The 25,012-nt window shown below is 46.6% G+C and overlaps 1 protein-coding gene across 1 annotated transcript; it reads right to left on the reverse strand.

Moving 5' to 3' along the window:
• Positions 1-1,091: 1,091 nt before the first annotated feature.
• On the reverse strand, positions 1,092-23,744 carry DDX19A (DEAD-box helicase 19A). Its single transcript, XM_062177317.1, has 12 exons — positions 23,574-23,744; positions 19,379-19,427; positions 16,956-17,006; positions 15,928-16,063; positions 9,731-9,823; positions 8,700-8,802; positions 7,877-7,991; positions 4,751-4,928; positions 3,908-4,145; positions 3,210-3,372; positions 2,551-2,742; positions 1,092-2,185 (listed from the first exon to the last, which is right to left on the reverse strand). The coding sequence occupies exons 1-12, from the start codon at positions 23,628-23,630 to the stop codon at positions 2,124-2,126; spliced, it is 1,437 nt and encodes a 478-aa protein (XP_062033301.1). The 5' UTR covers positions 23,631-23,744; the 3' UTR covers positions 1,092-2,123.
• Between the last annotated feature and the right edge of the window lie 1,268 nt (positions 23,745-25,012).

Consider the following 25,012-nt stretch of genomic DNA (forward strand, 5'->3'; position numbering starts at 1 on the left):
AAGACTGGCAAAGTTTTAAAAACTGGTAATACAGACTTGGCAAGATAATCTTTTTGGATCACTGCAATAATATAAATTGGGCTTAACTGGCTATGTTTTAAAACTTTAAATATTCCAGGCCGGCACCGTGGCTTAACAGGCTAATCCTCTGCCTTGTGGCGCCGGCACACCGGGTTCTAGTCCTGGTTGGGGTGCCGGATTCTATCCCGGTTGCCCCTCTTCCAGGCCAGCTCTCTGCTATGGCCCGGGAAGGCAGTGGAGGATGGCCCAAGTGCTTGGGCCCTGCACCCGCATGGGAGACCAGGAGAAGCACCTGGCTCCTGGCTTCAGATCAGCGAGATGCGCCGGCCGCAGCAGCCATTGGAGGGTGAACCAACGGCAAAAGGGAAGACCTTTCTCTCTGTCTCTCTCTCTCTCTCACTATCCACTCTGTCAAAAAAAAAAAAAAAAAAAGGTATTTAAAAAAAAAAAAAACTTTAAATATTCCCATTCTTCCCATTCTTTGACCCAACAATTCTACTTCCAAGAACATGTCCAGGAATGATTCTCATCAGTGCTTTAAAATAAGAACAAAGATAACAGCACAAGCTGGACACCTCCAGCCTCCTGCCCAGACACCTCTCACTAAGAGCTGCATGTTGGGAAGTGTGCAGAAGCAGGACGCATTAAGTGTGAATAGTATGTTCACATTTTTGTAAAAGTACCTAAAAGGGAATGCGGGGGGGGGGGGGGGGGGGCTGAAATTGTGGTGTAGCAGGTAAAGCCACCACCTCTGATGCCAGTATCCCAAATGGACACTGGTTGGTGTACTGGCTGCTCTGGTTCCCATACAGCTCCCTGCTCATGGCCTGGGAAAAGCAGATGGCCCAAATTGCCACCTATGTGGAAGACCAGAATCTCCTGGCTTCGGCCTGGCTCAGCACTGGCCATTGGGGCCACTTAGGGAGTGAATCAGTGGATGGAAGATCTCTCTTACAAATAAATAGAATCTTTAAGAAAAAGGGAATTTGGTGGATGTTCACCAAGCTGCTACCAATGGTCATCCCATAGTGGGGGGAACAGTGTTTACACTTAAACATAAATACATACACACACACACACATTTTTAATGAGCATATTTTAGTCTTATAAGCAGAACAGAAATAAAACCAAGTCATGATTAGTAAAGCGTATCTCATGATTAAAATTTCTAACAAATGATGCATATATAGCTATAATTTCTCCATCCATATTCATACAATGTAAAAGAACACACAAAGTCTTCTGCTCTGGATGAACGGCACACACTTTTTTACTTGGTTGTAACTTCCTTTCCAAGGCGATGCTAAGCCTCAGGTACTGTCTGATCCCCCCAGATAAGAACTCAGCCAGACATGTGTTCAGAAAACTAACCGGTGCCTCCTGGCTGCTATGACTGAGGACCAGGGCCCTGAGCAGATGGAGTAGCTGGAAGGAGCAGCAGGAGGATGGCCCAGACCCTCCAAGGATTCGTTTGCCCCTGCCAGAACAATCTCATGTGAACAGCTAGATTCACTGACATCTGTGTTTCTCTCCAGATCGCTTACAAAACAGTAGCCAAGATGTTCACCAGGGAGAAACAGGGAGAGCTTTTGTCAGAAACAAGAGAAGTAAAAAGGGAAATTAGGGTTTTCTCAGGTTATTAGAAGGAAGATGGTGTCAGGGTCAGGACACAAGAAACGCAGCTCAGGGGCTGCTCTGCTGCCATGTCCCACGCTCAGCATGCTGGTAATTCACACCCGTGTCCTGCCAGGTTCTCCCATACCACCTCTACCTCTGTTGTTTCTTCACAGAACACCCAACACCCCCTGACAGAAAAATAGGCAGGGAGTCCTGGGGCCAGTGATTATCAGTAGCAACCAATTACTATAAAGATGAGGAAATTGAGTGTTTAAAAAAAGGACCATTTCCAAAATGCAGACTATTCATTCAATTCCCCCCATCATTTGCACAAATTTTTGTCAAGTCCAAACGTAATTTAAAATGAGGTAGGTAGTTTCTACACGCGCCGTCTTCTCGGTGACAGTCAAGGTCTTGGCTGTGAAAGCTCTCATCTCCCAGCAGGGCCTGTGCCAAGGGTGGACACAAGTGACAGGCAGAACTTCTCAGTTGGCTATTTTCTCAATCTCATCCAAATCATCCGTGTCCAGTCTTTCTATCTTCTTATCTGGGGGAAAACAAGGGTCAACGGGAGATGAAGACAGGCTTGGCGTGGAGACGCAGCTGTGGTGTGACTGAGAGGGACAGCCCAGCCGGAAGGGGAAGACATGGGAACACGCCCCGCTCAGGGACACAGCGATACTTCATCTCGCCCAAGGGCTTCCAGGCCCTGGGCAGCAGGCAGAGCCCCTTTCCCCCAAGCCCGGCCATGCCATTTCACTCCCTGAACTCTGCAGATGTGTTCCCCAAGAACTCCCATATGGTAGGAAGGGAGAGGAGATGTGCAGTGCAAAGGCCTCTCAGAGCCGTGGGGAAACTTCCCCTCCCAACCTGCCCAGGAAAGGGCACCGGGGGGGACCAGCAGGGACTCACTAAAATGCTCCTGGATTCTGTTCAGGATGTTCATGCTGTGCTTGCTGTCAACCATGTTCACGGCCAGGCCCCTCTTGCCAAAGCGGCCGGTGCGCCCGATCCGGTGCAGGTAGGTCTCATTGTCTGGGTTCCCATCCTTGTCCACGGGAAGATCAAAGTTGATGACGACAGACACTTGTTCAACATCGATACCTGCGTGAAGGGGGGTTGGAGACAGAAGGGAGTCAGGGCTGGAAAAAAGTCAGTGTTGCCCACAGTCAGGCCACTGAACATTCACATGCAGTGAGGGAAAGAGCCTGGGTCAGGCCACCTCTGGGATGTGAGGACACAGACTGGCATGTAGCAGAAGCCAGAGGAAAAGAACAGAGCGTTGGCAGGTGTCAACACAATGGTAGAATCAGTAAGAAAGCCCCTGCAGACGCAAGTATGTCCAGGTACGGCTAGAAGCTCAGGTGACTGTATGTTTCCTCCCACCAAGCCACGACTCTGGGCTCTGTGCAGCTTCTCATCTCGAGGGGATCCCAGTCTCTCTGAGAAAGCAATGTCAGCCCAACCCCACCACCTTGCCTGGGCCACCTGAGTTTCCGTGGTAAAGCCTTTCTCTGGCTAACAGGGCCTGGGACCCCAAGCCTGGCAGGTAGGACACACTCTCTGCTCACCGCGGGCACACACGTTGGTGGTCACCAGAACCTTCTCTTTGCCCTCTCGGAAGCGCTCAATCACAGCTGCTCTCTGCTCCACCACCATTTCTCCACTCAGCAGGGCCACCTGGTGGCCTTCCTTTGACAGCTCTGCTGCCAACCAGCTGGCTGTTTTGCGGGTCTGGAGTGAAAAAAATGGTTTTAAATATAAAGACCTATGGGTAAAAAAATGCAGATGCTTGCAAAAGAGTGGTCTGTTGCCAATCAAATACACAAAAGCTCTGTGCTGAGTTCACTCAGCACAACAGGCTGAAACTGTCTCATAGAGAATGTCAGACCCATGATTGTTTTGGGAGAGACAAATTAAGTGCTCTTGGCTTTTCGTTCAGCAAGCGTACGCATTCAGCCCAAGATCTTTATTCCAAAACAGTCTACGTTCCTTATGCTTACCAATTACTTCAGGGGCTTTAACCTGAGGTTTTTCCCAAGTGATCGCTAAGAAGTGGGTAGAGGTAGGGATTCCACCCTCACAACAGCTCCCCCTGGTAACTCACTGCAGCCTGAGGAGCCTAGGCTCAGGGGCAGGAGGAGGCGATTCATCATTTCCTGCCTGCTGTGCCCTGCCCACGGTGGGAGCTGGGTCCTCCCCAGCACTAAGGTGGGGTCTCCAGGCAGTGGGCAGAGCAGCCCAGCAGGCACCTGCTGCTGCTACTCACGTGGCAGAAGATCATGGCCTGAGCGATGGTGATGGCCCCATACAGGTTGCACAGGGCTTGGAACTTCTCATCTCTGTTGTTGCACAGGACGTAGTACTGCTTGATGGTATCCAAAGTCTCCTCCTCGCGCTTCAGTTTGATCACGTTTGGGTCTGGGACCACTTTCTGGGCAAACTTCCACACAGAGTCTTCAAAGGTCGCAGAGAAAAGGAGCATCTGGCAGTTCCTGGGCAGCATCCTGCAAGGCAGGGCCCGGGCATCTGACATGACCCCGAGGCTCTCAGCAGGACTAACAGCCCCACAGCTTGCCCGCTTGCTTGGCTGTGCCCCCAGGGAGGCTACGGGGAGGAGCTGAGCCCCAGGTCTCCTGTCTTGTCTTTTTTTTTTAGATTATTTATTTATTTGTCAGGTAGAGTTACAGACTGTGAGAGGGAGAGACAGAGAAAGGTCTTCCTTTTCCATTGGTTCACGCCCCAAATGGCCGCTAAGGCCGGAGCTATGCAATCCGAAGCCAGGAGCCAGGTGCTTTCTCCTGGTCTCCCATGCGGGTGCAGGGGCCCAAGCACTTGGGCCATCCTCCACTGCCCTCCCGGGCCACAGAGAGAGCTGGACTGGAAGAGGAGCAATCGGGACTAGAACCCGGAGCCCATATGGGATTCCGGCGCCGCAGGCGGAGGATTAGCCAAGTGAGCCATGGCTCCGGCCCCCAGGTCTCCTGTCTTAACTCGGGCTGGGAGTATGCTCAGTGCTGATCAAGCGAATGCTCTAAGTCCCGAGCAGAGAGCCTGAGAGGGCTAGAAGAGGTGTCTGAAGCACGGGACAAGAGGCTGCCCCGGTTCCTACCTCTGGATGCGGATGCTCTGATCCTGGTGGCCCTGAGTGGCTATCATCACGTCAGCCTCGTCCAGAACAAACACCTTGATCTTCTTGGGGTCAATGAACTTGAGTTTGGAGCACCAGTCCAGGACAGTCCCTGGGGTGCCAATGACAATCTGCTCACTGATCTTCTGCCCTCTTTCCACTGTGGAGACAAGATGTTTTCTTCAGGAATTCCCATGGTAAATCTCTGGAAATCAAAAGTCATGCGAAACATTCCAGAACTAATAGAACAAGTTAATTCCAAATTCCAAGACTCACATGAAGATTAGTAATCTCCAGCCTTGACTTTTTCTGTGACACAGGTACAATGCTAATTATCTCAATATGAAATAATCTCTAAAGTCTACTGTTAAAAGTCAGAGAAGGACAGGACATGATGAAGTGGATTAAGCTGCCACTTGGGATGCCCACTTCAGACACAGAGGGCCTGCGTTCAAGTCCCTGTTATGCTTGCGATCCAGCTGTCTGCTAATACATTCTGTGAGGTGGTGGATGATGGCTTAAGTGATTGTGTTCCTACAAAAGACCTGGATTTAGTTCCAAGTTTCTACTCAGCCTAGGCCAGCCCTGGTTTATTGAGTGTTTGAGGACTGTACCAGTGGATGAAATACATCTTTTTCTGCCTTTCTTGCAGGTGAAAAAAAAAAAAAAAAAACATTTAAAAAATACTACTGAACAAGTTACATAAGACATTTTACACCAAAAGTGATATACATACTGTACAGACATGCCCATCTAAGAGGTAAACAGTAGCTTCAATTTCTGTTTCCATGATCACAATGCAACTCATCATCATTTCACGTTTATCAGCCATCTGAATAGCAGCCATATGAATCCCCAGTTTTGTGAAGTGCCCATTTTCCTATTAGATTGTTTGCTTTCTTATTTTGTAGAAATTTTACATATTCTGATAGCTTCCTAATGACCTATTTTAAATGAATCTTTCAAGATCAGGCCCTCCATTAACAAATATTAATTTATTTTGAAAGAGTTACGAGAGAGAAAGAGAGACAGAGAAAGAGATCGTCTACCTGCCAGTTAATCCCAGATGACCACAACAGCCAGGGCTTGGCCAGGCAAAAGCCAGGAGCTTCAGCCAGGTCTCCCACATGGGTAGTGGAGCCACAAACACTTAGGCCATCCTCTGTTGCTTTTCCCAGGCCATTAGCAGGGAGCTGGATCATAAGCAGAACAGCTGGGACACACACCTGTACCCACATGAGATGCCGGCACTGTAAGTGGTAGACTTACCTGCTAAGCCACAACGCCAGCCTCAAGTCCTCCATTTTAACCCATACCTTCTACATTATAAATTGCAGAACACATGGAAGAACTGGAAGAGGAATTTCTTTCTTCCTTTTTTTAAAGATGTATTCATTTGGAAGGGGGAGAAAGATGTCTTCCATCTGGTGGTTCATTCCCCAAATGGCTACAATAGCCAGGGCTGGGCCAGGCCAAAGCCAGGAGCCAGAAGCTTCATCCAGGCCTCCCATGTGGGTACAGGGGCCCAAGTACTTGGGCCATCTTCTGCTGCTTTCCCAGACACATTAGCAGGGACATGGATTAGAAGTGGAGCAGGGGCTGGTGCTGGGGCATAGTAGATTAACGCCTGTGGCACTGGAATCCCATATGGGCACTGGTTCAATTCCTGGCTGTTCCACTTCCAGTCTGGCTCCCTGCTAATGACCTGAGAAAGCAGTGGAAGATGGTCCAAGTGCCTGGGCCCTTGCACCCATGAAGGAGACCCAGAAGTTCTTGGCTCCTAGCCTCAAATCAGGAGAGCTCCAGCTGTTGCGGCCATTTGGGGAGTGAACCAGCAGATGGAAAACCTCTTTCTCGGTCTTTCCCTCTCTAACTTTGCCTCTCAAATAAATCTTTAAAAAAGAAAAAAAAAAAAAAAGTGGAGTAGCCAGCGCCTATATGGCATGCCAGTATTGAGACAGTGACTTAACCCACAGTGCTACATCACTGGACCCATAATTTCTGATTTTTTTTTTTTTTTTTTTTGACAGGTAGAGTGGACAGTGAGAGAGTGAGAGAGAGAGAGAGAGAGAAAGGTCTTCCTTTGCCATTGGTTCACCCTCCAATGGCCGCCGTGTCCGGTGCGCTGCGGCCGGCGCACCACGCTGATCCGATGGCAGGAGCCAGGTGCTTATCCTGGTCTCACATGGGGTGCAGGGCCCAAGGACTTGGGCCATCCTCCACTGCCTTCCCGGGCCACAGCAGAGAGCTGGCCTGGAAGAGGGGCAACTGGGACAGGATCGGTGCCCCGACCGGGACTAGAACCCGGTGTGCCGGCGCCGCAAGGCGGAGGATTAGCTGTTGAGCCACGGCGCTGGCCCATAATTTCTGATTTTAACAAGAGTTTGTGAACTGGGACTGGCATTGTGGCACAGCAGGTTAAGCCACTGTAATCCCATATTGGAGTGCTGGTTCGAGTCCCAGATGCTCTGTTTTGGATCCAGCTCCCTGTTTACATTCCTGGGAAAGCACCAGAAGATGGCCCAAGGGCTTGGGCGCCTGCCACCAATGTTAGAGTCCTGGATGGAGTTCCAGGTTCTTGCCTTTGGCCAGTCCCATTGGGAAGTAAACCAGCAGATGGAAGATCTCTGTCTTTCCCTCTCCCTGTCACTCTTTCCAATAAATACACCTTTTAAAAAACAAACAAACATAAAAACAACAAAGCATGAGAACTGTAAATGTTCTCCATTAACTTTCACTAAACTGGAGCTCACTCTCAAAGAAAGGGATCTGGCTCCATCCTCCCAAACCTAGTCCTAAAATTCCTCTTTGGTAAGCATGTTCTAGAACTCTGGATGCTGAATTCAGAGCACTGTGTTCCCAATGAAAAACTCCACTCTTTTAGAATTCCATGAGCCAAGCAGGGACTTTTTAACAACTTAAAATCTTAAGATTGGAAAGGACTGCTAACAAATTAGCAAGTATTTAAATGCACTGGCTAAAAGCAATGCAGTTAGGCTCTAGGGTCAGACTGAACTAAAAAGTTGAACATATGTCAACGTATCTTCAAAACTGAAGACACAACCACCCTCCCTGGCTCGGTGCTGAAGTCTCATCCCGCATACTCACATTTGTTGCCTCGAACAGCATAAGCAAGCTTTAGTTCCGGATGAAATCTGCCCATCTGCTCAATCACTTTACCGGTTTGAAGTGCCAGCTCGTATGTTGGGGAGAGGCACAGACACTGGCGGAGAAATCATAAAGGATGAGTTTAGGAACAGCAGGCTCTAAAGCAACAAGTGCATTGGTGTTTCCACCACTTGAACAGTGTAGACATCCACATCCTCCCCAGTGAGGTACACCTTCTACCTGTAGACTGAAGTCTTCAGCAGGGAGCTCTGGCATGGCAGAGGCTTTTGGAAGCCATTAGTATTTTTGTTTTTAATTTTCATATACTTTATTTGAGAAACACACACACATGGTGGTGGTGGTGGGGGGGTAACAAATCTCAAATGCCCACTGGTTCACTACCAAAATGTCTGCAACTGTTGGGGCCATACCATCTCAAAGCTAGGAACTCAATCTGGGTCTGCCACCATGGATGGCAGAGACCTAAACACTCAAACCATCCTCTGCTGCCTCCTAATGTGCACCATGAAGCTGGAATCAGGAGTGGAGCCAGGACTTAAATCAAGGCACTCCAATACTGAATGCAAGTATCTCAAGGAGCATCTTAACCACTATGCCAAATGCTGGCCTGCAAGCCACTCTTGGGCTACAGCTTCCAGATAAACTGGACCAGGTCAGTGCCTGGTACAATGACCTGATGTCTGCCCAAGCCACAGTATAAGGTGTCACAAACATTCAGAGCTCTTGTTAATCCTCCCTTCCCTCACAGATGGTGCAGCTTTTCCCAAGGCAGGCAAGTCAGCCCAGGCTTCCAAGCCCTCACCTGAGGGTGTCTGTCTGCTGGTTCCACTCGACTAAGCATGGCCAGGACGAAAGCAGCTGTTTTCCCAGTACCAGACTGAGACTGGGCGATGAGATTCTGTGGGCTAAATCAAGGGAAAACAGAAATGAAATATACTGATAAAACACAATAAAGAATCAGGTGGAAGGAACAGCTTTTCCTTTATTCTCTATTTTATCTAGGCTTCCTGTACTGAGCACAAATTGTACTGACTTTTTTAATATGTTGTTAAAAAAAACCAAACCTGTAAGTAGCAAATAATGACTGTTCTAGATGGGTTACAGCATGAAATCCTCAAGACTCTGGCATGGATAGAGTGCTCTAGTTGTGTACCCCAAAGGTCCCACAGAAATCACAGTAAGCTCCATGCTTAGACAAGTCCCTAGTGACTCTTTCTGTAGAGCCATACAAAGCCCCTGGGATTCCATCTTTATAGATGATGCAAAATATCAGGCCACAGGTATGTTTTAGAGAACTCTTACATTCCAGTTCCCAGTGTCACGGGAACAGGTGGCCTTCTCATGAAAAGAAAAAAATAATCAGTTGATTGGGAGAAGTTGTTGCATACAGTATGACATCTACCAGGGAAGATGTGTACAGAGACCTATGTAATGATGACTACCTCTTGACGGAGCTCATTCAGTGGTGTGGGAAAGGAATGGAGGGAGGGCAGACAGGTTGTCACTGGCTTCCTGGTTCCTTTCTTGGCAGGAGAGGGATACATAGGTGTTCTTGATATTCTCTCCATACCTTTTCATAAGTCTTAAGAACTTACAACTAATTTTTTAAAATGCAATTTTAAAATTTGCAAAGAATTATCTGTGAATTTTTATTAAGTAGGAAAGGCAGAAACTACCCAGTTTTATGTGATTTTTTCTGCACTTGCCCAAGCTGTTTCAATGAAGAAACATGTTGCCCCAAATGGTCTATGTTGTTCTCAGGAACACTAAGAGCTATTTATGGAAAACGTTAGACCAAATCTGGAAGAGGGGCAACTGGGACTGCATACTCACGGTTCAGCAAGCATCATGGGTAATGCATTCTCTTGGATCTTGGATGGTCGATTGAAGCCCATGGCATATACTCCCTGGAGAAGCTGTGGTTTCCTAGAAGTCCAGAGAGAGAGTAGGTGGATTCCTAGTAGCTGAACTTGTTTTAAAGGCCCAGAATATTAAGTACATCTTACAAGGAATGATGCTTCCCACCACCGTCAGATATATTTTCCAATGCCTTAAAAACAAAACAAACCCACTAACTTTCACTACTAAATTTTAGGTTTCTTCTCCCTCTACTAAATCTTAATATGCAACTACTATACAACTCATAAAATACAGACTAGTTTCCTTTTATGAAGAAATCCATGCTTTCAGCAGACCCACAAATCTGGTTGGCCTTGGATGATAACTGTTGCCTGCACACTGCAAATATATTATTAATACACTGACAGTATTTATTAATTCATAGTATAATCAAACTATAAAAGAAATCTATACCTGCGTGGAAAATCCAGAAGAAGATTCTGGCTCCTGGCTTTGGATCAGCAGAGCTCTGGCCATTGCGGCCAAATGGGGAATGAACCAGCAGATGGAAAACCTCTTTCTCTCTCTCTGCCTCTCCTTCTCTCTGTGTAACTCTTTCAAATAAATAAAAAAAAAAAAAATTTTGACAGGCAGAGTTAGACAGTGAGAGAGAGACAGAGAGAAAGGCTGGCGCGCTGCCAGCTGTCAAATAAATTTTTAAAAAAGAAAGAAGAAGAAGAAATCTAAAATACCACTTTCTCTACTGATATTGGAGAATTTCAGTTTTTTGTGATTTTATGATTTGTTTATTTTTTGGAATGCAAAGTGAAAGACAGAGAGAGGGGGAGAGGGTCAGAGAGATATCTTCCATCTGTCTACTGGTTTACCTCCCTGCCCTACAAATACCAGGCCAGGTAGAAACCAGGAGCCAGGAACTCCATCTAGCTCTCCCATGTGGCTGGCAGGAACCCAAGCAGTTGAGCCATCATCTGCTGGCTGCCAGGTGCATTTATAGAAAGATGGATCAGAAGTGTGGACTAACCAGAACTCAGCTGGGCACGCTAACATGGCATGTTGGTGTCTCAAGTGGTAAATTAACCCACTGTGCCACAATGCTCACCCAAGAATTTGTTTTAATTTCTCAGTGCACAGAGAAACTAAGCCACAGTTCTTGGTCCTTCCAAAGCCAGCTGCACAAATAGGACAATCAAGAGATATAAAAAGGGGCTGGGGTTGGGGTGTGGTGGGTTAGGCCTCTGCCTGTGGCACTAGCATCCCCTGAGTCCCGAGGTGAGACCTGGCTGTTCTACTACTGATCCAGCTCTCTGCTAATGCCTAGGAAAGCATCAGAGGATAGCCAGGTGCTTGGGTCACTGCATCCATGTGTGAAGAAGCTCCTGGCTCCTGCCTTTGCATTGGCTCAGCTCCAGCCATTATGGCCATTTGGGGAGTGAACCAGCACATGGAGGACCTTGCTCTGCCTCTTAAATAAATCTTTAAAAAAAAAGAGAGAGAGATAAAAAGCTGATCGAGTCTGATCTAGTAGCTGATACATAGTAAATAGGAAGGGGTAGTTTGGTTATCATCTTGAACTTTACAAATGTTTATATTATGTTGGTCTAAATCAACTTTTTTTTTTTATTTTTATTTTTTGACAGGCAGAGTCAGACAGTGAGTGAGAGAGAGAGAGAGAGAGAGAGAGACAGAGAGAAAGGTCTTCCTTTTCCGTTGGTTCACCCCACAATGGCCGCTGCAGCCGGCGCACTGCGCTGATTCGAAGCCAGAAGCCAGGTACTTCCCCTGGTCTCCTATGTGGATGCAGGGCCCAAGGACCTGGGCCATCCTCCACTGCACTCCCGGGCCACAGCAGAGAGCTGGACTGGAAGAGGAGCAACCAGAACAGAATCCAGCGCCCCGACCGGGACTAGAACCCGGTGTGCCAGCACCACAGGCGGAGGATTAGCCTATTGAGCCGTGGCACTGGCCTAAATCAACTTCTTATATAAGCAATTCAGCCACACAACAAATAATCATTTGAAGATATACACTACATTTACAGTAAGTTCTCTACTAGTGCTAAACCTACAGGTTATTTAAGAAAAGCCATAGCAGATTTTTAAAGATTTATTTATTTGAGCTGCAGAGTTACAGAGGGAGAGACAGAGGTCTTCAATCTGCTGGTTCATTTCCCAAATGACTGCAACACCTGGACCAATCTGAAAGCAGGAGCCAAGAGCTTCTTCCAGGTCTCCCACATGGGCGCTGAGACCCAACCACTTGGGCCATCTTTCACTGCTTTAGCACAGAGCTAAAGAGCCATTAGCACAGAGCTGGATTGGAACTGGGGCAGCCGGGACTCAATCTGGCACCCATACGGGATGCCAGCATCGCAGGAGACGGCTTAACCCACTATGCCACAGTACTGGCCCCTGCAGATTGTTTCTCTTAAAAAGTCAAACCAAGACAAGAATTCTGTTCTCTAAACCATTGCTGCAGTTTAACAGGCTCACAAAAGGCACTTCTTCGGGCATATGTTGGTTCTCAGACAGAAAGAACTTTGAAAACATATGTGTGTTCTTCTTGGAAAAAAATGGTGGTTTCTGATTTGGTTGTGAAGGAAATAAAGTCATTACCTAAGCAGTACACATGTGACATAAAAGCTTTCATTGGATCATCATTATTATTATTTTTGGACAGGCAGAGTTAGACAGTGAGAGAGAGAAAGAGGAAAGTCTTCCTTCCGTTGGTTCACCCCCCAAATGACTGCTACGGCCAGCGTGCTGCGCCAATCTGGAGCCAGGAGCCAGGTGCTTCCTCCTGGCCTCCCACGCAGGTGCAGGGCCCAAGGACCTGGGCCATCCTCCACTGCCCTCCTGGGCCACAGCAGAGAGCTGAACTGGAAGAGGAGCAACCGGGACAGAATCCACCACCCCAACTGGGACTAGAACCCAGGGTGCCGGCACCGCAGGCGGAGGATTAGCCTAGTGAGCCGCGGTGCTGGCTTATTTTCATTTTTTCAAACTCAAAGTACAAAACAGATCAAGTACACTGAGCACTCTGGGTTCCATTCTTTGTTTCCTTTGGCTAACAACAACTAAATTGGAGAATTCATCTTTAAGAGAACAGCTTACCAGTGGTTGCACTGAGAGCTCCAGTCTTTGAAATGCAAGGAATTTAAAAAACTCACTGATCCTCTGAGGAGCACAATGTCAGTCTCACAAGATGAAGAAGCACATCTAGCTGTCCTGATTTTTTTAAGATCTATCTATTTGAAAGGCAAAATTAGAGAAACAGAGAGATCTTCCATCTGCTGGTTCACTTCCCAAATGGCCACAACGGCCAGAGCTGGGCTGATCCAAAGCAAAGAGCCAGGAGTTTCTTCCACGTGGGTGCAGGGGCCCACAAGTACTTGGGCCATCCTCCACTGCCTTCCCAGGTACTTCATCAGCAGGGAGCCAGATTGGAAGTGGAGCAGCTGGGACTGGAACTGGCACTCATGTGGTACGCTGGCGCTGCAGGTGGCAGCTTTACTTGCTACACTACACCTCAGCGCCAGCCCCCGCCCCCCATATGATTTAAGAACAGAAGCGGAGATGACAGACTTGTTGAATAAAGCCCTTTAGAGAGGAAACATGTATAGAAAAGTATAACTTTTATAAAAAAATGATATAAAAGTTTACTTTTTAAAGTATAACTTTAAAAACATTTAAAAGGTACACTTTTTTCTAATTTTCCTTTGTGAGTGAGAGAGAGAGAGAGAGCTAGGTAAAGAACTCCCATCTGCTGGTTCACTCCTTAACTACCCACAACCTGGGGCTGGGCCAGGCTGAAATGGAGCCAGGAACTCAACTACTTGAGCCAGCACTGAGCCATCCCAGGGTGCACATTAGTAGGAAGTTAGAACCAGGAGTCAAGCTAGGATGTGAACCCAGGCACTCTGATATGGAAAGAGGGTGTCTTAACCACTAGGCTAAATGCCCATACCTAAAAGTCACTTAAAAACTTGTCCTTCACCATTATTTCATTATCAACTAGTTACCTCCTTTTGAAGTGTCTCTTGGTGGTAACAGCTGGCAGGAACATGGCCTCTATTTGCCCACAGTGGGCACACTACATATTTTGCAGAACAAAGGCATAGAAGCATTTTATTCCACCACACTGTTATTCATAAGCTCTGTTGTTGTTGTTTTTTTTTTTTTTAAAGATTTATTGGGCCAGGCCAAAACCAGGAGTCAGGAACTTCATCTGGGTCTCCTACATGGACAGCAGGAGCTCAAGCACTTGGTCATCTTTTGTTGCCTTCTTAGGCACACTATTATGAAGCTGAAATCAGAAGCAGAGCAGCTAGGACTTGAACTGGCATTCCAATATGGGATGCTGGCCTTACAAGGGGCAACGTAACCCTCTGCACCACAGCATAGGCTATTACCAATTCTTTCCTGTCTATGACTTGGATTTATTCTAGTAAGCACCAAAAATGGTAGGGATATCTTGTGTTCCTCATAATACCCAGTGCAGTGGCATATATATAACAGTGTTCACTAATATCTCTTAACTCACAGAAAACAAAACATGTGGTACAGCTTTTAACAATTCTCTGCCGGCCGGCACCACGGCTCACTAAGCTAATCCTCCACCTGTGGCGCCGGCACCCTGGGTTCTAGTCCCGGTCAGGGCGCTGGATTCTGTTCCAGTTGCTCCTCTTCCAGTCCAGCTCTCTGCCGTGGCCCGGGAGTGCAGTGGAGGATGGCCCAGGTCCTCGGGCCCTGCACCCGCATGGGAGACCAGGAGGAAGCACCTGGCTCCTGGCTTCGGATCGGCGCAGTGCACTGGCCGCAACACGCCAGCCGTAGTGGCCACTTGGGAGGTAAACCAACAGAAAAAGGAAGACCTTTCTCTCTCTCTCTCTCTCTCACTATCCACTCTGCCTGTCCAAAACAAAACAAAACAAAAAAACAAAAAACAACTCTCTGCCTTTAAAATAATGTCATTAAAAGCCATAGTCAGGGTCAGCGCTGTGGCTCAGTGGGTTAATGCCCTGGCCTGAAGTGCTGGCATCCCATATCGGCGCCGGTTCTAGTCCCAGCTGCTCCTCTTCTGATCCAGCTCTCTGCTATGGCCTGGAAAAGCAGTAGAAGATGGCCCAAGTTCTTGGGCCCCTGCACCCACATGGGAGACTCGGAAGCAGTTCCTGGCTCCTGGCTTTGGACTGGCGAACTTCCGGCCGTTGCAGCCAACTGGGGAGCAAACCATCGGATGGAAGACCTCTCTCTCTGCCCCTCCTTCCTCTTTGTAACTCTGACTTTCAAATAAGTAAATAAATCTTTAAAAAAATAAAAGCCATACTCAGCACAATGCTATCCACATGTTCTCTTTTTATTTTTTTATTTGACAGGTAGAGTTATAGACAGTGAGACAGAGACAGAAAGGTCTTCCTTCCATTGGTTCACCCCCGAAATGGCCACCACGGCCTGTGCTGCGCCGATCCAAAGCCAGGAGCCAGGTGCTTCTTCCTGGTCTCCCATGTGGGTGCAGGCGCCCAAGCACTTGGGCCATCCTCCACTGCCTTCCTGGGCCACAGCAGAGAGCTGGACTGGAAGAGGAGCAACCGGGACTAGAACCCGGCACCCATATGGGATGGCAGTGCCGCAGGCAGAGGATTAACCAAGTGAGCCACGGCGCTGGCCCCCACATGTTCTCTTAACTGGATGTTCTTTCCTGAATTCCAGAACTACTGAAGGATGCTAGCTTCCACAGGTACTGGGAATTCAGGCTCTTCTGACAGACTTCTATAAAAGCAGAGATTATTCTTAAGACTTTAAACCCTACAGTCTAACAAAAGGGCTTACCTAATAAGAAATGTTCCTGACATCCAGAAATCACCTGTCAGCCAATATTTTATTGAAAGTTCTAAGAGCATAAAAGAGAAAAGACTTTCAGCTATAATGAATAAATCTGTGGCACTTAAGATCTCTACCAAGAGGAGAACTGGGGAGCCGAAGACAAGGATAGGAGACCACCACAGGAAACTATTCTTTCTGACTTCTGAATCATGTGAACTGTACCTATTCAAAGAAGTGAATACATTAACATTAAAAGTAAATAGTAATATTGCTACAAGAATTTCTTAGCTGCTGCATTACACAGGGAGGGACTGACAAGGAGGAGCCTTGAAAGGAGTGAATACTCACAGCCGGAGCTCCTCAAAAGACTTCACAGAGTAGAGGGGGGAGTTGGGATCCCGCTGTAGGACTTCCACTTGGTTTGTGTTATCCACAAGGTTGCTTCTGATCAGCTTGTTGAGCAAGGACTGGGCAGCTTTGTCCTCTGTTAGGAGGAAACCAGATTTTCTTCACATTCATCTGGCAAACCTCATACTTGTAAAACCACTCCATCCCCTTCTCTGCACCAGGAGCTTAGCAGCCAAGCATGGGTGGAATCTCACACCAACAAGTCTCACTTTAAGTTCCTGTCTACTAGATTCAAATAGGCTGTGCTGCCCAGCAACTCACTGTTTCCATATTCCACTGGTTTGTTCTCAACTTCTGACCCCTCCACATTCTCACTCATGACCTTAGCTATACACCCACCTGAACCTGTATCCTCCATCTTCCCTCCCGTGATCAGGATAACCGACTTGTGCTCTTATGGCTCAGCCTGCTTGTCCAATAGATTCTATCCTTTCCCACCAACAGGCCATTTGTCCAAACACTGACTCTCTTGCATTATCATTTCCTCTTTTACTGGTCATTCCCACCAGTGAACCTGCTCTCAACAAAAATCTGCTTCCTCCTTTGCCTCACAACCCCATCTAGTTACAAACCCATTTCACTACTCTCTTTGCTGGAACATTCCCTAAAACATCTGTCTACATTCGTCCCCCCTTCTCCATTTCTCTTTGAATGCGGTACACTGAACAGGACTTATTTTATCCTGGCATGACCTCAACAGCCCTTATCAACCTCACTCATGGTGTCCACAAAGGTCAATTTCTAGTTCTTCCCTTAATCAACTTATCACTTAAATTGCACTCCCTGCTTCTGGAACTTTGCCATCAGGGACAACACACTCTTTCAGTCCCCCTCTGTCTCAGTGACTGGCCCTTCTCAATGTCCTTTGCTGAGTCCTCCATATCTCACTGGTCTTGCAACCCAGAGCACTTTTGGCTCCAGGAACGAAGGCCTGTGCCCTATTTTGTCTCTTATCATAGAGTAGTTACCTTTCTCGTCTTCATCTGCCTTCTCTGCTGGGGTACTGGTTTTGACAACACCTACACAGGAAAACAGATGTCATAATTAGAAAGGCAAATATTAAACCCACCAAAAAGGTAGAAAGGACAGTATAAATATAAAAATTTATTTTAATGATCAGAATATAGTTATTATTTATTTATATTTAACATTTTTATTTCTAGAAGTTTTTAAGTGCTTAAGAAAAATTTAAATTCCTAGGAAGTTTGAACAATATCACAGTGGTGCAAATAGGTCACTTCTGACTTATCCTACTTTAAAATACAGCATTACGGATGGGTGTCTGGCTTACCAATTAAGATGCTGCCTGAGTGTCCGAGTCTGAATCCTGACTCTACTCCCAATTCTAGATTCCTGCTAAAACACACCCAGGGAGGTCCATGCCAGCCATGGGAGAGCCTAGGACTGAGTTCTGGGCTCCTGACTTTGGCCTGCCCAGCCCCAGCTATTGTAGGTATTTGGTAACTGAACCAGCAGATAGGATCTTGCTCACCCTCCAGCAAAAAATAAATTAAAACTATAAAAAATATAGCATTACATTAGGAAACACAATTTGCATCGTTTTACTTAACATATAGGCAAAAATCCTAAAATTCTGACTACAATCTCTGTGCCGAGGCAGAAGCAGAGACTGTCATGGTTTGCTGACAGAGGTTTAAGATGGTATACCTATGGAGAGGAGTCAGTACTCTGGCATAGCGGGTTAAAGCAGCACCGCCATCCCATATGGGCGTCAGTTTGATTCCTGGCTGTTCCGCTTTTGATCCAGCTCTCTGCTATGGTCTGGGAAAGCAGCAGAAAATGGCCCAAGTCCTTGGGCCCCTGCACTCGCATTGGGATACCTGGAAGAAGCTCCTGGCTTCGGATCAATGCAGTTCTGGCCGTTGCAGCCATCTGGGGAGTAAACCAGCAGATGGAAGACCTCTCTTTCTCTGCCTCTCTGTAACTCTGCCTTTCAAATAAATAAATAAATAAATCTTTAAAAAAAAAATACCTATGGAGGGTTCTCTGAAAATAGATACAAACTGCAAATGCATGTATCTTTAATCTAGCAAGTCTATTCTGGGAGGATTTATCCTACCAACACATCTGCGCACACATAAAACAATTTCTGTTTATTGTTATCCCATGAAAAACTGTTTATAAAAGGAAAAGACTGCTTAAGTAAACTGCAGTGTTTCAACGCAAAAATACAATGCTATGCAGTCACAAAAAAGTGAGGAAACTAAACATACTAACATGAAAAGCTTGCCAAAGTACATTGCTATGAGCAAACTAGGGACACTGTGTATTTCATGCCACCTTTTGCTGAGGGGCAGGGAAGAAGGGGAGGAGAGAAAGAAAAGGAATGAAGACAATGAGGAAGAGACTGAGTATTATATTTAGTCTGCATAATCAAACTGGGAGGATATTAAAGATTAACAGTGGTTGCTTACAGGATGTAGCTGTGTTAGGGGTTGAGCTGCATCCTCTCAAAATTCCTGTGGTCAAGTACCAATCCCCAGTACCTCAGAATATGACATTTTGAAATAAGGCCATGCAGATGTAATTAATAAAGGTGTGGCCATTAGAGTAGGCTTTAAAAAATTTTTATTTGAGGGGCCTGAAGCACCCATATATGGGTGCCGGTTCGAGACCCGGCTGCTCCACTTCAGATCCAGCTCTCTGCTATGGCCTAGGAAAGCAGAAGAAGATGGCCCAAGTCTTTGGGCCCCTGCACCCGTGTGGGAGACCCAGACGAGGCTCCTGGCTTCAGATCGGCACAGCCCCAGCTGTTGGCAGCCAACTGGAGAGTGAACCATCGGATCGAAGTCTCTCTCTCTCTCTCCCTTTCTCTCTCTGTGTAACTCTGACTTTCAAATAAATAAATCTTTTAAAAAAAGGTTTTTTTATTTGAAAGACCACCACAGAGGGACAGAGAAAAGAGAGCTCCTCCATCCACTGGTTTACTCTCAAAATGGCCACAAGAGCCAGTCTGAGCCAGGACTAACTCCATCTGGGTCTCCCACATGGATGGCAGGGGCCCAAGCAGTTAAAACATCATCTGCTGCTTTCCCAGGTACATTAGCAAGGAGCTGGATCAGTACAGTAGCAAGGACTCAAACAGGCACTCCAATATGGGATTCTGGCATATCAGAATGGGTAGCTTAACCCAATGCACCATAACACTGGCCTCTGTATAAAAAGGGGAAATTAGAACATAGGCACACATGGAGAACACCATGTGAAGACAAAAGCAGACATTGGTGTAAGCAAACCTAATTTACTGGTTCTGGAATCCAGTGCTGTCATTTGGCAAAGGAGACATTAAGTACCCCACTGCACACTGCAGCTATGACGAACAGAGGCACAAATATAACTTGGACCTGGTTTGCAGTCACTAGTGACTCACCATTGGTTTCTGGTTTGACTTTCTCTTCCTTGATCTGCAAACTGCTTATCTGAAGAGGAATAAAAGGAAACAGAATTAAGCAAATGTCCCAATCCAAGCTCTCTTGTGAAAGTCTAATAAGAACTCCTCAGTTTCTCTGCTGTGCAAAAAAAAAGTAAAAAGTATATAAAACTTAAAAAAAAAGTCTCGGTCCCAGGAAGCAGGCGTTGTGACAGCAGTTTAAGCCACTGCTTGGGACTCCTGCACCTCATATTGGAGAGCGTGGCTTGAGTCCTTCCTCTGCTTCCCAAGCAGTTTCCTGCCTGTAAGGCAGATGATAGGTCAAGTATTGAGTTGGAATTTGGCCATCTTCCACTGCTTTTCCAGGATATAGCAGAGAGGTGGATTGGAAGTAGAGCAGCCAGAACTCGAACTGGCGCCCATGGGATGCTGGCACGGCAGGCGGCAGCTTTACCCTCTATGTCATAGCACTGGCCACCTCCCCAAAATATTTTAAATCCATGCATATGATGAGTCTTCAAAAAGTTCATTGGGGCTGGCACTGTGGCATAGCGGATAAAGCCACCGCCTGCCGTACCAGCATCCCACATGGGCACCGGTTCAAGACCGGGATGCTCCACTTCCAATCCAGTTCTCTGCTATGGCCTGGGAAAGCAGAAGATGGCCCAAGTGCTTGGGCTCCTGCACTCACTGGCCCAGCTCCAGCTATTGCAGCCATTTGGGGAGTGAACCAGCAGATGGAAGCCTCTCTCTCTCTTACTCTCTGAAACTCTGCTTTTCAAATAAATAATAAATAAATCTTTAAAAAACAATCTTTAAAATAAATCTTTAAAAAACTACATACTATAAAAAACCTATGTATGTACAGTCTGGAATTTTGGTACATTTTAGGCAGAGAATGATTATGTGACAGGCTGCCAATAAAAACCTTGAGTCTCTAAAAAATTTCCCTAACACCACCTCATATGTTGTTAAAATCGCTGCCAAAGGAGTAAGTCTTCTCAACTCCACTGGAAGGGGGCTCTTGGAAGCTCATGCCTGATTTTCTCAGGACTTTGCTCCCTGAAACTTTTTCCTTTTGCAAATTTTGCTTTATATCTTTTCACTGTAGTAAATCTTAGCTGTGAGTATAACCATGAGTCTTAGCCAGTTATCAAACTTGGACACCTCTTGGGCACCCCCAACACAGGTATTTACCAAGCTGTCTCCTAACCTCCTGAATGCACCATATAAAATCTGCCTTTCCTCCCAAGATTCCTCATGTTAGCACTTCAGTCACAACACCCGTCAGATCCAGGTTGAAAACAGTACTGTCACTTTATCTCCTTTCTCTTCCTTTTCTATTATGATGCCTCACATCTGCTGCCCAACACAGGCCCTCCTTCTCTGGGCTATCAGAATCACTTCCACACTGCTCTCCTTAGTATCAGGCATCATTCCTTCTAATACATTTTGCTCTCTGCAGTCCATGTATTTTTCTAGCCTTCAGATCTGATGTTGTTAGCATCTCAATGAAAACCCCTAACCCTACCTGATTAAAGCCTCTCCTGTGTAGTTAAAGGTCTGAAACCCACCCTGCAATGTTTCCTGTGTTGCTTCTACCTCAACCCAATAACCTTAAGCTGCAGTAACAATGAGTTACTTTTAAAAAAATTTATTTACACCAGCGCCGCAGCTCACTTGGCTAATCCTCCACCTGCAGCACCGGCACCCCAGGTTCTAGTCCCAGTTGGGCTGCTGGATTCTTTCCCAGTTGCTCCTCTTCCAGTCCAGCTCTCTGCTGTGGCCCGGGAAGGCAGTGGAGGATGGCCCAAGTCCTTGGGCCCTGCACCTGCGTGGGAGACCTGGAGGAAGCTCCTGGCTCCTGGCTTTGGATCGGTGCAGCGCGCCGGCCATGGCAGCCATTTGGGGGGTGAACTAACGGAAGGAAGACCTTCCTCTCTGTCTCTGTCTCTCTCACTATATAACTCTGCCTGTCCAAAAAAAAAAAAATCATTTATTTATATGAAAGTCAGAGTTATAAAGAAGGAGAGGCAAAGTCAGAGAGAGACAGAGAATTTTGCTCCTTAAATGGCTGCAATGGCTGGGGATGGCCTAGGCTGAAGCCAGGAGCCAGAAACTTCATCCAGGTCTCTCATGCGGGTGCAGGGGTTCAAGGACTTGTGCCATCCTCTACTGCTTTCCCAGAGCATTAGCAGGGAGCTGGATCAGCAATGGAGCATCTAGGGGCCGGCACCACGGCTCAATAGGCTAATCCTCCGCCTTGCGGCGCCGGCACCCCAGGTTCTAGTCCCGGTTTGGGGGCCGGATTCTGTCCCGGTTGCCCCTCTTCCAGGCCAGCTCTCTGCTGTGGCCCGGGAGTACAGTGGAGGATGGCCCAAGTGCTTGGGCCCTGCACCCCACAGTAGACCAGGATAAGCACCTGGCTCCTGCCTTCGGATCAGCGCGGTGCGCCGGCCACTGGAGGGTGAACCAACGGCAAAGGAAGACCTTTCTCTCTGTCTCTCTCTCTCACTGTCCACTCTGCCTGTCCAAAAAAAAAAAAAAAGAAAAAAGAAAAAAAAGAAATGGAGCATCCAAGCCTTGAACCAGTGTTCAGATGGGATGCCGACACTCCAGGAGGCAGTTTTACCCACTAAGCCACAGCACTAGCCTCAAAAATGAGTTCTGATTCCTGGTTCTATGAGCAAGTCCAGCACTTGTGCGCACACTCTCTTCCTAAAATGCCTTCCAATTCTAGCTCTATCTTAAATACAACTTATTCTCTAATACCTTGCTAAATGTAAACTTCTTTACAAGAAATACCCCAGAAGGGTTTGCATTGTGGCACAGTGGGTTAAGCTGCTGTGTATGCTTGGTATCCGGTATCAGAGTTCAAGTCCTGGCTTCTGATCCAGCTGCTTGCTAATGCGCCTGAGAGCGCTGATGATGGCAAAGTTACTGGGCCCCTGCCACCCACAAGGGAGACCTGGATGGAGTTCCTGACTTCAGCCTGGCCCAGCCCCAGTTGTTGTAGCCATTTAAGGAGTGAACCAGTATATGGAAGATCTCTCTGTCACACTGCCTTTTGAAAATTAAATAAATCCTAAAGGAAAACAAACCAACCAACCAGATTTCCTACCCATAAATGTCCTCTATTGAAAGCTTATTTATCACATAATCTTCATCACTTTCACAGCACTTCCCCTACCCTCGTCTTTCTAATCAGACCATAATGCTGATTCCTATACTCCACCGGACTTGGTTCACCTCAGATACCTGATAAACTGAAAATCTTCCCAAAGCAATAAAAGAAGAAATGTAATTTAGCATTAAAAAGTCATACAAAGCACTGGCTGTACTTCACAATATCTGTATTTGATGAACTAACACAAGAGAGGAGCTGGGAGATGCCAAACATAAAGCAATGACTATGAGAGGGAAACATTAGTTACTTTGATTTGATAAGGACATATTATATATACTTACTGAAATGTCACACCGAACCTGCTAAGTATGTACAATTTTTTTAAAAAAGTTATATAAGGCTTAAGACTGTTAAAAAGAAACTAAAAAAAAAAAAAAAACAAACTGTATTCTTAAAACAAATAGTCCATTATCACTAAAGAATCCTCAACCTTAGGTCCTAGATATAAGGAACTCACAATTTGCAATAGAATTAAATGGGTCTTCATAAATCAAGAAATCAATATATGAAACTAAATGTCACTTTAAACATCAAAGAAATAACTTGTAGTACCTCCCTCCAACATCTACAGTAGATTGAAACATTAAACCTGAATCTGTTATTCTGTAAAGAGCCACAAACTGCCAATCACATTAAGCAAGGATCTAAAAAATGTTAAACATAAAGCAACACAAGGACACTCAGAAACCACAGTGGAGAAGAGAATCAGCCTCTTCATTGCCTTTTCTCCCGGCCGTCAATGAGAAAAAGGCGCATCACGGTAAAGATGGCAGCAAACACAGCAGGGACAGCTATACTACAGCATCGTCTTTAGCCCAGACGACAAGTTTTTAAAAGCTCGATATTGATCTCGGGCCTAAGGGGCAAATCACGGCTAAAGGACTGCCCGCGGCAAGTTCCAGGAGCGTGCTGGTTACCGAACTACCCGATCCCGCGCTCCCGGTGCTCCCAGCAGGCTCCGCTCGGGCCCCTACGGTGTCCTCCCTGCCTGGAGCTGAAGTCACTGACCGACTTGACAGCCGCTTCCTGCTCGTCCACCGCCAGGGCCCACGAGTCGGTGGCCATGGTTCCGGAGGAGGGAGGGCGACTTGAAAAGGAACTCAAGGCACCACGCGAATATCCTAAGCCTGCGGCCACCGACCGCTCACGCCGACCGGAAGCGGCGGTGCACGAAAATGACGTCAGCGATTGCCCGGTATGAGACGTCACCAATCTGCGCCGTGCCGGCCCCTTCCTAAAGAGTAAATCTGGTGCGTTTTGCTCGGAGTTGGCTAGAGGCATCCTCATTTTTCTACCCCGAAATGCCCGAGCTTGCGAAGTGAAACTCTTAGCCCTCAACCCAGTCTGAAATAACCCAAAACTTACTTTTAAACCTGCCGCATTTTACATTAACTATATGCAGACGGTAAAGTTTCAAAGTCCTATGAGAACCATAGGATGCCAGTTCATATGACAGGTAAAGAAAGAAAACACAGAGGCCGGCCTTGTGGCGTAGCTGGTAAAGCCGCAGCCTGTCAAGCCGGCATCCCACGTGGACGCCGGTTTGAGTCCCGGCCGCCCCACTTCCGATCCAGCTCTCTGCTGATGGCCTGGGAACTGGCTCCTGGTTTCTGCTGCGCAGACCCCTGGCCATTGCGGCTATCTGGGGAGTGAACTAGCGGATCTCTCTTTTTCCCTGTCTCTCCACTCTCTGTAACTCTTTCAGATAAATAAAAAAAAAATTTTAAAGCGTGCTTTAACACCCCACCACCACCAATAAAATACACACACATAGGACAGCGTTTTCTCTTATTTAAGGTCCGTCCAGACTTATGCATAGGCATCATTGCACACATATTTTACAATGTCCAAGGCAAATATGCATGCAATTTTAAATTGAACCTTTCAAAATCTTAAGTCGTTTTTAAAAGACTTATTTACTTATTTATTTATTTATTTATTTATTTATTTATTTGAAAGGCAGAGCCACAGTGAGGGAGAGAGGAAAATCTGTCTTGGGGCTAGGCCAGGCCAGGCCCAAGCCATAAGCTTGGAAATCCATTCAGGACACTCTTGTGAGTGGCAGGGGCCTAAGAACTTGAGTCATCATCCATTGCCTTCCCAGGTACAGAAAGCTGTGGCCTCCAGGACTCCAAACAGCACTCTAAAATGGGATGCAGGCACCCCAAGGAACTGTGGCCCCTGTAGTTTTTTCTTATTGTCATTATTATGAATATAATGGCCAAATATAATGGCTGTACAACAAGTCCATCAAACTCATGTCACACATTACCTAAGTCCTCTCCCCCTCCTGCCTTTGGAATATGGCTTTTCCATTATCTCAGTATTAACTGACAACACGTTGATGAACATTACCATATCATCAAAAAATCACATTGTCTGTTTCCAGTTTACTTTTTGTCTCTCCTCACCAGAATATGAAATCTTTAAACAGAGCAAAGATCACA

This window comes from Lepus europaeus, chromosome 19, assembly GCF_033115175.1.
Source record: "Lepus europaeus isolate LE1 chromosome 19, mLepTim1.pri, whole genome shotgun sequence".
NCBI lineage: Eukaryota > Metazoa > Chordata > Mammalia > Lagomorpha > Leporidae > Lepus > Lepus europaeus.

What these genes read in the sequence shown, in the direction of transcription:
- DDX19A (XM_062177317.1), bottom strand. Translation starts at nt 23,630, where the DNA reads ATGGCCACCGACTCGTGGGCCCTGGCGGTGGACGAGCAGGAAGCGGCT. An exon ending in AGGAAGCGGCTGTCAAGTCG is followed by an intron (nt 19,428 to 23,573) that starts GTCAGTGACTTC and finishes ATTCCTCTTCAG; the next exon opens with ATAAGCAGTTTGCAGATCAA. An exon ending in CAGAGCATCCGCATCCAGAG is followed by an intron (nt 4,146 to 4,750) that starts GTAGGAACCGGG and finishes CCTGCCTTGCAG; the next exon opens with GATGCTGCCCAGGAACTGCC.